Raw genomic sequence first — 14,043 nt, 5'->3', positions numbered from 1 at the left:
GAAGTGCGGTTCTCTGTACTTCAGAGCTGCACATTTCAATAACAAAGCACAAACCAAGGGCAATCAAGCGTTTTATTCGCCCTGAGGTGATAAATAAAGCAAGACCACCACCGAATGGAAGACACAGATGTATTGCCTCAGGGAACACGGCTGCCTTTGTCTTCTCAAACGCTCCTCTGCTTTACACATTGGAACGATTTAGCTCTCAGCTGTTGAGCACCGTCTTATTTCCAGCACGCCGACGTTCTGCGTTTTTCAGGTTCTCATTGGCCGTTTTGATGAGAAAAACACACCCGAGCCTAGAGAACGAGTAAAAAACCGTCTCTGGAGAGCGCGTATCCTTTTCCCAGAGCTCTCGGGTCCGGCACGCGGCTCGTTTTAACGCGGTCATGACACCATTTTTGAAAATACTTCGGTCTGTATACCGCTTTCCAGACGTCTGCTCTGTCAGAAATGGAACTCACGAAGCGAACGATGCTCAGGGTTGGTCCAGGACGGGGAATGTGGCAGAGAAAATCGGGTTTGTTTTGGAAGTTTTTTTTTTGAGGTGTTAGTTATTTTCACCAGCACTATTTTATGACGTTTTTTTTTTTTACCCCCTCAACACGGTTCCCCATACATTTAAATAATTAGCATACGTTTCAGAGTCGACTATTTTGACCAGCTATGTTTGTTAGATGGAGATATTTGAATGCATACCTCATTCTCTTCACTAATTTAGTCCTGGCCGATTCCCACCCGCTACCTAAGTCTTCCCTAGCATACAACAAGCTACCAAGTGGGGAGGGCGAAGGCTAACGTGCTTCCTCTGAGACACGTGAAGACGTCCAACCAAACCTTTCAAATGTAACTGCTGGATGAATTTATTTACCTCACAAGTTGACTCGTTAGCTTAACCAGCTAATGTTTAACATTAGCTGGTTAAACTATCTTTCACCCTGTCCAGGGTGTACCCCACCTTGTGCCCGATGCTTCCTGGGATAGGCTCCAGGTTCCCCCGTGACCCTGAAGAAGGATCAGCGGTATAGAGGATGGATGGATGGATGGAACTATCTTTCACCTAGCTGGCCACGATTAATCTACTAAAGGAAAATCCCACTGTGAAAGCTGATGTCATGCTTTAAGAAATAATAAATAAAAAAGAAATGAAGGAACGAAACACTTGGGAACGGTGTAGTAACAGTGATTATGATTCATCACAGCACTCTACTGTTGATTATTTTTCACCTTTAAATGAAACCCACTTCATCCAAAATCTATATACATGGTCCTGAAACAGACCGTAATCCATAAAACAACCGAACTGCGACGGTCACTGTAGTGTTTAATAGCTTTATCTTTAGTTCAGCGCTTGGTCCTGTAGATGGCAATGGCGCATCAGAGATCTTCTTGTTCGGAAAATGGTCTCTCCCTGTAATAATGTGCAGAGAATTTAGGAGGGGAATGTTTCAGAGGGCACGACGCAGAACAGGATGTTAAGTGTGTCATCCACAACAAACCTGGCACTGACTTTCTGGAGCTACGCCTACAGCTCGATCATCTCCTTCCACAGAAGCCGGGAAGCCAAAATACAGGTGGATCATCATCATCGTTATTATTTTTTTGAGGCGGCAGAATCCAAATACAGGTGGAAATTCCCATGCTGTCCCTATGGTTACCGGCATCGCTTCAAGAGACGGGGCTAATGAGACGTGGAGAATATTTTCGGGCGGACGTGGTCAGGCAGAGACCGCGTTTCAAATGAATTTAAAAAAAAAAAAAAAAAAGAAATGAAAGTGAAATTAAAGGATAAAATTCAATGGGTCAGTCTAGATCTTTCAAAGAAAAAAACAACGACATAAAATCCTAGGTATAACCTTTATTGTGAATTAGCTTGCTAGCTTAGTGGTTAGCACTTTTGCCTCGCACCTCTGAGGACGGGGCTTTGAATCCCGCCTCCTTCCTATCCGAGTGGATATTGCATGACCGATCAGATCTTCAGGGGTTTCATCCTGGTACTCCAGTTTCCTCCCTCAATCCTGATTGGCGTTTCCAAATTGTCCGTAATGTGTGTATATGTGCCATTCAATGGGTTGGCACCCCATCCAGGGTGTCCCATGTCTTGTGCCCCGAGTTCCTTGGGATAAGCTCCAGAATCCCCCGTGACCTTGTGTCGGACAAGCGGTATGGAAAATGATTGGATGGATGGATATACTGTACTTGTAGTATGTAATAATGACATTTTAGCCTGTTACAGGATCAGACTGAATTTCCTATAGTCGATCCGCCTTTAAAGGTTTTTCCTCAAGGGCTCTAGAGTTTCTTCTGGGATTTGAACCCGTAAACATCTGATCATCATCTGATCTATCAGAGACTCTTATCACTGGTCGGAAACAAAAAAACGAAAAAATCAGTAGTTCAGCACGTAGCCGTATACACCAGACAGTAGATAATGGAAAATCTGTTTTGAAACACATTCTGCTTTACCAAGATTCAGTCCCCAGCTGCCGGATCTCAGAAGTGTTGCAAAGTGAATCGCGCTTCAATCAAAGCGGTAGGTAATCAGCTTTCAGGCGGCTTCCTCTGAGTGATGCATTGCATATTTGCCCTGTCATCCCGGAGCATACAAATATTTGTGCGTCATTGCCAAACATGTGCAGATGTTATGCAGATGTAACGCGGAGCGACCTAAACGGGCTTCTGTGTCGGGAATGAAAATAAGACAGAGGACGAGGCATGGCTCGGAGCAGATCGACAGGCAGACGGAGGCACAAAAGAAGCCATTTCACGTGTCACAAGGCTATCAATGGAAACTGATGAGGAGGGTTTTTTTTTGCCACTATGTGAAATTCACGTGGGAGATGAAGAATAAAAATAAATAAATAAATCATCGTCCGTGACAGACAGCCACGGGAATCTGGAACAGGACTCGACCTGGGTGATTGCAGTTCAGAGGAGCACTGCTGTTCCTGATAGCATCCCGTCTCTGCACTGACTCATCCTGCACGCCTCGGTGGCGTTTCAACACCAGCCGCCACTTGATAGACCCTCTAGACACTCTAGACGCTCTAGACGCTCATCCCTACTGTGTAGAACCCGGTACCGTGACACATCATGATGCGCACTTACTAAATCCTGGCCAACCCTGGCACTGGAGAGCCTAATCCTCGAGCAAATCCATGCAGTGAGTCTTATTTACATCCGTGCTCTACATAAACCTCTGAGCGATGGCACCTGACGGCAAGAGATCCCGCAAACTGGGACAGTGAAGAGACTTATTTAAGAACCCACACTGTTCCGTGCCTTGTGTCACCACCACATCTGCTTTTTTTCCCCCCTGCTGCTGTCAGCTTCTTATTTAAGTGGATCAGGCTGCAGGCCCAAAAAAATGTCAAGCATAAGATTAAGTAGTGGGTGCTGCCTATCATCGTGTAACATTTCCCGTCGGGACCGAAATGTCTGCTAAATGTCAAACGATTAAACGTCTGAGTTCTGCTGTAAATCCCAAAAGGAAGGTTGTATATAAACCAAAGCTTGGAACCTAACCTTCGATTCAAGCCGAAGAGTTGGCTGGCTAACGGTGTCAGAGTTCTTTAACGATTAGCATTAGCAAGCACCTGATCCTGGTCAAAGGAGGTCGAGGTGGATTGGGAGTCTATCCTGAACATCACAGAACACCTAATGCATTATTAAGTCAATATAATGAGCTGCTAACTCAAAACATTGGTATATTTAGCTTAAATAACAATTTAAGTGAAAAAAATAAATAAAAACAACCAAAAAGAGGTATTCATATTAAATAACACGCTATCTTCAAATAATGAGATATTAACTCAAAATAACGGCCACTAATTCGGAGGAAGGTGGATGTAAACGTGAGTAAAATCTTTATTTTGTGGCAAAACATCAAACGACTGGGCAGAACGATATAGCGTTATGGAATTGAACTAGCGCTCAAAATCGCTAGCGCTATAGAATTGAACTAGCGCTCAGAATCGCAATGGAATAAACAGCAAAACCCCGCAAAGGAGGAGGAAGATATTCCCTCAGCACTTGCAGGATAAACGAAGGTTTTGAATTTACCTTCCTCCGACACGGGGATCAGTTACGGAAAGAGGATCAGTGTCGAATGTCTTAAACGAGGTAAAAAAATAATGGCACCCTGGAAGTTCACAACACTTACTAAAACCTCCGCACACACACCTTCTGTTTCAAATCTGCTTCCTTGTTGTTGTGTTCATTTCCAGAGATATTGCGAAAGAATCGAATTACTCCACGCACCTCATCGAAACGAACCCGATTAAACATCTACAGCCGTTCCGTGCGAAGTCGTGACTTCGTTGGAAGTTAATTGCACGGCTGAGTCGCAAATGACTCTGTTTTTATTGGCTCGAGTGATAGAAAAAAAAAACGTTTCATGAAAATAGTTTGGAAAGAGTCTGGTCTATTAACGGACTAGTTAAAGAAAGCTCTGCGGCGGCGCTTTAGGTCTTTAGTCTGTCCAGCTCTTTTGAACAGATCAGCTTCTAAAAATTCGACTTTCATCCTAATACCACCATCAACACCATCTCACTTGTAGATTAGCACCAGTATCTGTATATAACGCTAGTGTGATGCTTATTCAGATGTAGAACTTTCTCCACTGATCACACAGCAGGAGAGCTCTTACAATCCCTTGCACGATCCCATCCCAGGGATGCAAATGGCTCACAAACACTTCAGGTCCAATCTCGATCTCACTCGTACATTCGTGAATGCTTTTCATCTTCTGGGCGTCTTGATTCCTGAAGGAGCCTTATGACGTTATGAGCCTTATGAGCCTTATGCTCGAACGTTGCACCATGAATAACCAACCTACAATTCCTGATCTGGAGGGGCTTTATTTATTTATTTATTTATTTATTTATTTATTTATTTATTTACTCATTATTCAAGAGACTGATTCAGAACTGCCTGGTCTCATCAATCATCCCATGCTCAATTTAATCAGCTTTCATCGTGTAGCTGTCGGGGGGGGGGGGGGGGGGGGGGGGGGGTGTGTTCGGAATGGAGTTTCGTCGCTCCTCTCTGTGCCACACTTCATCAATAATAGATTGCATCTCGATGCTCTTCTGAAGGAACAGCTTCCAGTTTCAAAGAGCTTGATCCTTCGCTTTTATGTCATCAATAATAACGATGAAGTATATAATTTGATGGTCATGTCTTGATACAGCAATAATAATACATGTAATAATAATAATAATAATACACGTAATTGAAAGTTAATAATAGTAAAGTGTTTGTGTAATCTATCCAGACTTTTAGAAGTGTTTATTGAAGCAAGTGTTCACTGTTGTGACTTACAAGTGGGCGTGTCTGAAGCACAGGGCTATTGCCGCTAGCTAGCCGTAATCTGCGTTCTCCAGAATACGGATTTCCCAATCGCCAAGGTGATCTCAAGGTTTCTTCCTCATATCATCTCAGGGAGTTTTTCCTCACCACCGTCACCACTGGCTCGCTCAATACGGATGAACTCACACACTTAAAATCTGTATCCTGTGTTTATACGTTTCTGTAAAGCTGGTTTGAGACAACGTCCGTTGTTAAAAGTGCTATACAGATCGAATTGAATTGAATTGAATTGAATTTCTTTAACCCGGCTTGAATCGGAGAGTGTTTTGGATTCGGGACACTGTAATGTTTCGGTCCGGAACGCACCAGCCTTCAGCGTCGTAACTTACCGGTAAGTGCTTCCATACACCAGCGCTTACAGATTTGTAGGAATCTTCCACTTCCTGCTTGGGGCTTATCTTTCGATACGCAAATGTAGCGCATCGTATCGAACGGTACGATTCAGCACACCGTGTCATTACACCTGTAATGAGTAGCTTTCCAAATAAGACCTTTTTTCTGCCGTCGTTCAGTCAAGAAGCGGATCGTTTAACAAAAGCAAGTAGTCTTTATTTGTAAATGGCATTTACAAATGAATATTTACATTACGTAATCTTGTATTATTATTATTATTATTCTTTTTTTCTTACAAAGTGCCATTTCTCACAAAAATAGATCTCTTTTTCAAAAAACTTTAAATATCTGTACATTTGTTATGAATATTATATACAAAGCAGGTGGACCCACCCGAAGGAGCCAGTAGTCGAACAAAAACTGAAATCTTCTCCAACGTCCACATTTACTTCAAATAAGAAAAAAAACAACAACAACAAGAACAACAACAACAGCAACGAAAATAACCAACATAAATGACGCAAAAGCACAATGTGGGCCATGGCACTGAGAAGCTGAACGTAGTAGCGATGCTACATTGGATTTTTTGGCAGCCGTTCGGTGACTCGCACCTTTTCTGAAGATATAGTCGATACACGACGTCGATAAATAAATATCTTATCTTATTTCTTTCCAGAAAATAAATCCTTTTCATAGCTGGAGTATTTTACAAGGCGTTGTTAATGGGACCGTTACGTGACGCGCTCTTTGAGACATCACCGAAATCAGAAAAATCAAAAAGCAATGAAACGTTCGAAATCATTCGATTGAACACAAACTACAATCTCTAGCCATGGATTAGTATCCTTATGCGGAATAAAAACCAACGGAAAGGTAATGCATGGGTACATTAAGGTTCCCTTAACTGACATGATATCACAGTGCTGCTCAATTCTACATTCTGATTGGTCAGAAATTCTTCATTCTGATTCCCATTCTGATTGGTCAGTAACTCTGCATTCTGATTGGTCAGAAATTCTCCATTCTGATTGGTCAGTAATTCTGCATTCTGATTGGTCAGAAATTCTCCATTCTGATTGGTCAGTAATTCTGCATTCTGATTGGTCAGAAATTCTTCATTCTGATTGGTCATAAATTCTGCATTCTGATTGGTCAGAATTTCTGCATTCTGATTCGCATTCTGATTGGTCAGAAATTCTGCATTCTGATTGGTCAGAATTTCTGCATTCTGATTGGTCAGAAATTCTGCATTCTGATTGGTCAGTAATTCTCCATTCTGATTGGTCAGAAATTCTGCATTCTGATTGGTCAGAAATTCTGCATTCTGATTCGCATTCTGATTGGTCAGAAATTCTGCATTCTGATTGGTCAGTAATTCTGCATTCTGATTGGTCAGAAATTCTGCATTCTGATCGGTCAGAATTTCTGCATTCAGATATTCTGCATTCTGATTCGCATTCTGATTGGTCAGAAATTCTGCATTCTGATTGGTCAGAAATTCTGCATTCTGATTCGCATTCTGATTGGTCAGAATTATTCCGATTCATATTGTGTAACAGCAGCTCAGACTGAACTGCGGCTGCAAATCACAGGTTTATATGAATATTAATGCACATGCATATCTAATAGTTTCTATAGTAACACCTTACATGAAGACTTCTCTGACGGACACACGACGTAATCTATGATCAAAAAAAGAAAAAGCTGTGTTGTTATTTAGCAGAGAATAACGTCTAATTGTTACAGTTGACATGGTGACATTTCCTATGTTTGGCGACGCTTACTTAACATTTACGGAAGGAGTCTCCGGTGTCAGGAAAGTCTTCAGGACGGAGGAGTTCGCGCTTTCGGAATTTCTTGGTAACATGACAAGCTGCGATTTTTAAAAACTTTGCCAGAGGGGAAAAAAGAGACTGTTTATAGCTATCATCATGTAAGAGAGAACACGCACTAACATCGGATGTAACGGTAAACATAAAAAGTATGATCTACAATATAATATAAGAGGAATAAAACCCTTCAGGACGCGCTGTTATCGGAAAATAATAATAACTTTAGGGTGGTAACACTGTTATTGATCATTTTCCTATAACAGCACAACATGGAGCGGTTTATTCCTTACCTAACAAAGACTAAATATTCAAACTTAGCGTTGATAAACCATAAATAATGTTAGTTGATATGTATTAATTGATGTTTGTGTAAATATCAATGAAATACGCTCATGTTTATTCAATCCCTGACTACAACTCCATACAAATGAGCAAAAATGACATGATAGCATGTCCCTAAATGTTAATAAATTCCTGAACTCTGGTCTCTAGGTGTAAATATTGGAACTTGCTTCAGTCTCAGTTATAAATTTTGCCGGTTAACGACCAGAACCATGTTCGTTAATCTTAACTGTGGGATCGATTGGACTCAATAATGGTACAAACCTTGGTTAATTAGATTATTTGGTTTAAAATAATAATAATAATAATAATAATAATAATAATTAAACGAGTACATTTCGTGTTACATACCTCGTTAACGTTGCTGATGCATTACATAATGTCATTTAAAGGAACCATAATGGAAAATGTTACTAGGACAAGCAAGAAAATGGAGAAGAATGTTCCAGAAGCAGGAAGCGACCAAAAGAAACGAAGAAATGAGCGAACAGAAGGAACACTCCGTCATTTTACAATCATTTCTTCTAAACCTGTTCTGCTCTGATCTGCAGGAGGGTGGGGAACGCATGAAAGGGGGGGGGAGCGAAGAAAATCAATATACACTCGATGATGCAAACTCGCACTGTGCAGCATTCTGGGAAAGGTTTACGAGAACCCGGAACGTTCCGGGTTTCACATGAAGCTTCCTCAGATTTAGTTTTTCTCGAATACAAAAATCAACGACACTCTTAGAGTGAGTTACACAACCTTTAAAAACACTCCACTCGAAATGTGAAGCAGTCCGTCCCACCCGTGCAGATCCACGTCGAGCTTAAAGCGTGCGGGTTTATACCGTATGGGAGTGTCGGCTCCTCCAGACTGTGCTTGAGTCTTTCTCCGTAAAACCTGTGCAACCTCCGTAAAGTCAGGACATAAAACACGGACAATCTGTACGACGAGTCCGTTCACGTCAAACCATGGTGCAGACGGTGTTGAGGCTGGGGTCGAAACGCACCACTTTGCCCTCGATGCTCTTGGTGTTGGTGTTGTACATGGGGTTCTCGAACGTGGCCTGGCCGTTGCTGTTTTCGTGCGCAGAGCAGCCCGAGAACTCGGCTTTGTCCGTCCTTCTGAAAGCACACAGCGAGACGCGACTACAAATCAGAGAAGAATTTGACATCAGGGAAAAAACGCACACATTTCTACAAATTCCTTTAGAAAGACGTAAAAAAAAAAAACTTAAGCGGCAACGATGAACTGCAGTATACGTGCTCGCTACATGAGGTTCGTTCCAGTCCTACACTCTCAAACGGTTCCTGAAGGGTAATTATTTGGGGTTCTCGGAACCGTTTCAGGTCGGGGAACACTCTTTTGTAGGGTTCCATGTAGAACCTGTATACGGCGTGCGATCTGCGAAATAACGTGCGTTTCCGTCTAACGTCAAGAAGAAAAAAAAACAAGCTACGGAGCTACGAAGAGAAGATACGACCGTGATGACGATGACGTTCCACAGCATTAAAAGTGAATGTTTTAGAGACGGATCAAATGTATGACGTACCGTCACGTTATGGACTTATCGTACGCTCTACAGACGTGACCTCGGGCGTTTTTGCCCACCTCGATACGTTTACACGCGCGTTTGTTTACAGAACGATGAACGTCGCTGACATCACAGCCGTTCGGTCCGCTCCCGTCCTCTCGGGCGCTGAAATGTTCGTCGGAGGGTCGGCTCGCGACTCTTCTTCGCCACAGCACCCCGTCATTTATTATTCCCCCACAACAGCACATCCTGAAGTGTGTTACCCCGGCCCGACCGATTTAAACCCCTGCGTATCATTGCTCTTATAATCTTGTACACGTGACTCGCGTTACAATAAAAGGTTTACCTTTATTATAACGATTATTAGCGCCGAAGCCCTCCGGATAAGCGTCGGGAAATATCTCCGTGATTAAAAACACAAATCGAGCCGCCTACGTTTGAGCCGTTCAAGCGTACATACCGCTGTTTGTAGAGATAAAATCCGAACCCTGCAAATATCAGAGCAAAAAAAGGCACGAGGATCGCCACGGCCACGGAGCTGCTGTTGGTCCCGGGCGGCGCCTCGGAGCTTCTCGTCGTCTCCGTGATGTTCTGACCTGTGTGACGGGAAACGTTATTGGCGTTATGTGCAGGATAAATCCATTACGTAGAACCGCATTTGAAAATTTCATCTGCTAACATCACAATAAAGACATTACGTTGGTCGTGGAAGCGTTATGCGGAAGGCTTTAAAACCCTAATGTACACTTTATTATGATTTAATGTGATAATATGTAAAAAGCAAACGCTTGCTTTAAGTCCATATTGCACAGTATTATAATAACACGTGTTTAAAATAACAATTTTATTCTAAATTGTACACATCATGTATTATAGAATACATTACATGACTTATTAGATTACGTCGCATTACACTGCGCTTATGAAATTCCCGATCTCCTAATGCAATTCACTCGCGTTGACGTTTTGTGCGAATAATTGTCGTGACAACGCCGAATGGAAAAACACAAGGAAAGACAGTAGGAACAAGCGCTCCATATTAAAATCAGTTAAAGGACCGGACCTTGTCTCTGTAACCCGAACTGGCCGTAATCCCGGCCCCGGATGTAGCCTTGGAACACGTACGGACCTCCTTCCTGCTCGGCCGAAACCTAAAAAAACCAAAAAAGATAATGCAAGTCATCAATAGAGGCACTCGAGTTGAAGTAGGGTGCTGAGAACGAACGCGTTGGTAAAATTTCTGTAAAACGCCCCTCTTTAAAAAAAAAAAAACGACGAGTCGGAGTGTAAAAGTGTCAGACGGAAAAGGATTTAAGCGTCGGAGGTCCTGCACTCGAAGAGCGAGGTGCACACGGTTGTTAATGCGCACTGACGATCCAGCTTCAGTGCTTCGGGAGGGCAAGACCGAGTTTTTTTTTTTAAAAAAAAACAAGAAAAAGGGAGGAAACGTTGAGGCGAAAGCGCGTCCACTCGATCGTCGGCTCCGCTCGGGTTCACCGGGTCGATGCAGAAAGGTGCAGTGGGTCGTCACTTGTACAAATAAGATGGAAAAATATGTAGAACGTGAGTAAAAAGAACGGTTCAGGCCACGGCCTCGGGTAAGCGTTACACGGCTTGACAAGACCTCTTCGGAAAACTGCGTCGTGATCCAGAATGCTCGTCGGTCGTTTTATAGACACGCCCCGATAGGCTTTAACCCCGCCCCCATCTCAGTCTGAATTCTGTCAGCGCACAGTGCAGGTAGATCATTCTCCTGTGCGGGGGGAAAAAAAAAAAACGGTTTACGCAATAAAATCAAGTAGAGATGCTTGCTTCCTTACAAAATACACCAAGTTTAGTGCTAAACCTGAAATGCAATCACTGTCCAATCACAGCCCTGAACTGTAATCAGGGGGCGTGGCTATTCTCCAGCAGACGTTTTTATTACTAATATGCAGTGTATAACATTCTACAGCAATACCGTGTTTTATATAAGTCTGTGACAGACCGAGCAGCCATTTAACCAAAAGCCCCCCACCGGCTACACCCACACACACACACACACACACACACACACGCTCTATTAGACTTGGTTTCCCCACGGCAAGCCATCAAACACTTGCCCAGATGATCTCGCAGGTCCCGTCCCACCACCCTCCATGTTTCCAGCCGTCTTTATGACTAACACAATCTGGCAGAAGGTAAAGCCACGCTGGGGTCACTTCCACGAGAATCACTAACCGCTTCTCCCCCCCGCGGCCGTCAGCCTCCTCAGCACCCTGTTGACACGCCACCTTTATCACATGACTTCACGCATCTCTTTTCCACATTCACCACTCAGAAGCGCTTCCCGCTCATACCGTTACGCTCGCATTACGACTCTGCTGCTACTCCTGATGGTCTAGCGTCACGGTTATCGCTCGTATTCCCGCCGTCTTCCATTTTTATATGTAACTCAGAGACAATCTGCATCGGTCTGGACAATAATGACGCTTCTGCGATGCGTCTGTGTGTATGAAAGACAAGGCTTTTGACAACAATATAACCAGTATGTTCTTACCTATTGAATTGATCCTATTGACAAACGCCATTGAGTTGTTTATCATGATTTTTAATTTTGGAGATTTCCTCATTCTGTTTAAAAGTAATCTTATAGTAATATAAAATCATATCATGGACATTTTCAGCTATACAACGTACGAGAATCATCTATCATATAGCTATATATATGTTAAACTGCCCACTGTCCTTCAGAAAAATCCTCCAGGTCCTACACACTCTTTGCTTTTCCAGCATTTTCTGCCTATTTGAGCCCTATATGATGTTGAGATCTGTATTTTCACACCGAGGATGACTGAGGGACTCGGAGGGGGTGTAAACTTTTGAACAGGATGATCGGCGTAAATGATTAAAATAATGAATTTTTTATTTAGCTGCAGTAATGTCAGTGACATTACCGCAGCTACAGTAAAAGTGGTCTGTATAGGTTTATAGCTCATGTCTGGTTGTTATCTGTCTCAAGCCATAAATTATGACCCCCCCCCCCCCCCCCCCCCCCCCCCCTTGTTTTGTGCAGACCAAAACAAACAGACTTTGCGATTTCATCCGAACGCCTCGGGCTCTGCGTTGTTCTGAGCTGTGACTCAGCAGAGCCTCGGGCGATGAAGCCGTTCACGATGCCGCAGAAAGCTCTGATAAGATACTGCTAATTCTCTTCATTTAAAACGTTTGCTCGAACGAGTCGGCGATGCTGATTGGTCGGAAGGCGATCCATTCTGTAGAACAGCGGCTCTGACGGTAGCGCGGCTGCGGGTCACGGGTTTATATTAAAACGCTCGCTCGAATACGTTACGCTTTCTATAGGAGCAGCTCGTTCACAGGGAAGCACAAGCTGTGTCTCGAAGACAGAAACAAGTTCCGCTGGTGAGGGAACGATCGTTTCTAGCTGCTGTAACGCAAGTGAGAACGGAAGGAGGTCTCTCTCTGTCTTTGTCTCTCTCTCTCTTTGTCTCCTGTCTCTCTGTCTTTGTCTCTCTCTCTCTCTTTGTCTCCTGTCTCTCTGTCTTTGTCTCTCTCTCTCTCTGTCTCCGTCTCTCTGTCTTTGTCTCTCTCTCTCTTTTTGTCTCCGTCTCTCTGTCTTTGTCTCTCTCTCTCTCTCTCTCTTTGTCTCCGTCTCTCTGTCTTTGTCTCTCTCTCTCTCTCTCTCTTTGTCTCCGTCTCTCTGTCTTTGTCTCTCTCTCTCTCTTTGTCTCCGTCTCTCTGTCTTTGTCTCTCTCTCTCTCTCTCTCTTTGTCTCCGTCTCTCTGTCTTTGTCTCTCTCTCTCTCTTTGTCTCCGTCTCTCTGTCTTTGTCTCTCTCTCTCTTTGTCTCTCTCTCTCTTTGTCTCTGTCTCTCTCTTTGTCTCTCTCTCTCTGTCTTTGTCTCTCACTCTCTCTCTTTGTCTCTGTCTCTCTCTTTGTCTCTCTCTCTCTGTCTTTGTCTGTCTCTCTCTCTTTGTCTCTGTCTCTCTCTCTTTGTCTCTCTCTCTGTCTTTGTCTCTCTCTCTGTCTTTGTCTCTGTCTCTCTTTGTCTCTGTCTGTCTCTCTTTGTCTCTGTCTCTCTCTTTGTCTCTGTCTCTCTGTCTCTGTCTTTGTCTCTGTCTCTCTCTGTCATAGTCTATGTCTCTCTCTCTCTTTGTCTCTCTCTCTCTCTTTGTCTCTGTCTCTCTGTCTTTGTCTGTCTTTGTCTCTCTCTCTCTCTGTCTTTGTCTCTCTCTATCTTTGTCTCTCTCTCTCTGTCTTTGTCTCTCTCTCTCTGTCTTTGTCTCTGTCTCTCTCTGTCTTTGTCTCTCTCTCTGTCCTTGTCTCTGTCTCTCTCTGTCTTTGTCTCTCTCTCTGTCTTTGTCTCTGTCTCTATCTCTCTTTGTCTCTCTCTCTGTCTTTGTCTCTGTCTCTCTCTCTCTCTCTGTCTTTGTCTCTCTGTCTTTGTCTCTCTCTCTGTCTCTGTCATTGTCTCTCTGTCTTTGTCTCTCTCTGTCTTTGTCTCTCTCTCTGTCTTTGTCTCTCTCTGTCTTTGTCTCTCTCTCTGTCTTTGTCTCTGTCTCTCTCTGTCTTTGTCTCTCTCTCTGTCTTTGTCTCTGTCTCTCTCTGTCTTTGTCTCTCTGTCTTTGTCTCTCTCTCTGTCTCTGTC

General features: G+C 43.4%; 1 protein-coding gene across 1 annotated transcript in view; it reads right to left on the bottom strand.

Moving 5' to 3' along the window:
* Positions 1-5,897: 5,897 nt before the first annotated feature.
* Positions 5,898-14,043, bottom strand: part of csmd3a (CUB and Sushi multiple domains 3a) — a 164,248-nt gene continuing 156,102 nt past the window's right edge. The window contains exons 63-65 of the mRNA XM_053674960.1: positions 10,460-10,547; positions 9,857-9,992; positions 5,898-8,986 (exon numbers count right to left, since the gene is read on the bottom strand). Of these exons, the coding sequence (XP_053530935.1) occupies positions 8,827-8,986; positions 9,857-9,992; positions 10,460-10,547 (384 nt within the window). The 3' untranslated portion in view covers positions 5,898-8,826. The remainder of the gene's footprint in view (positions 8,987-9,856; positions 9,993-10,459; positions 10,548-14,043) is intronic.

Source organism: Ictalurus punctatus, chromosome 23, assembly GCF_001660625.3.
Source record: "Ictalurus punctatus breed USDA103 chromosome 23, Coco_2.0, whole genome shotgun sequence".
Lineage (NCBI taxonomy): Eukaryota > Metazoa > Chordata > Actinopteri > Siluriformes > Ictaluridae > Ictalurus > Ictalurus punctatus.
Note: the sequence above shows the minus strand (reverse complement) of the source record. Positions and strands in the feature narration are given on the sequence as shown.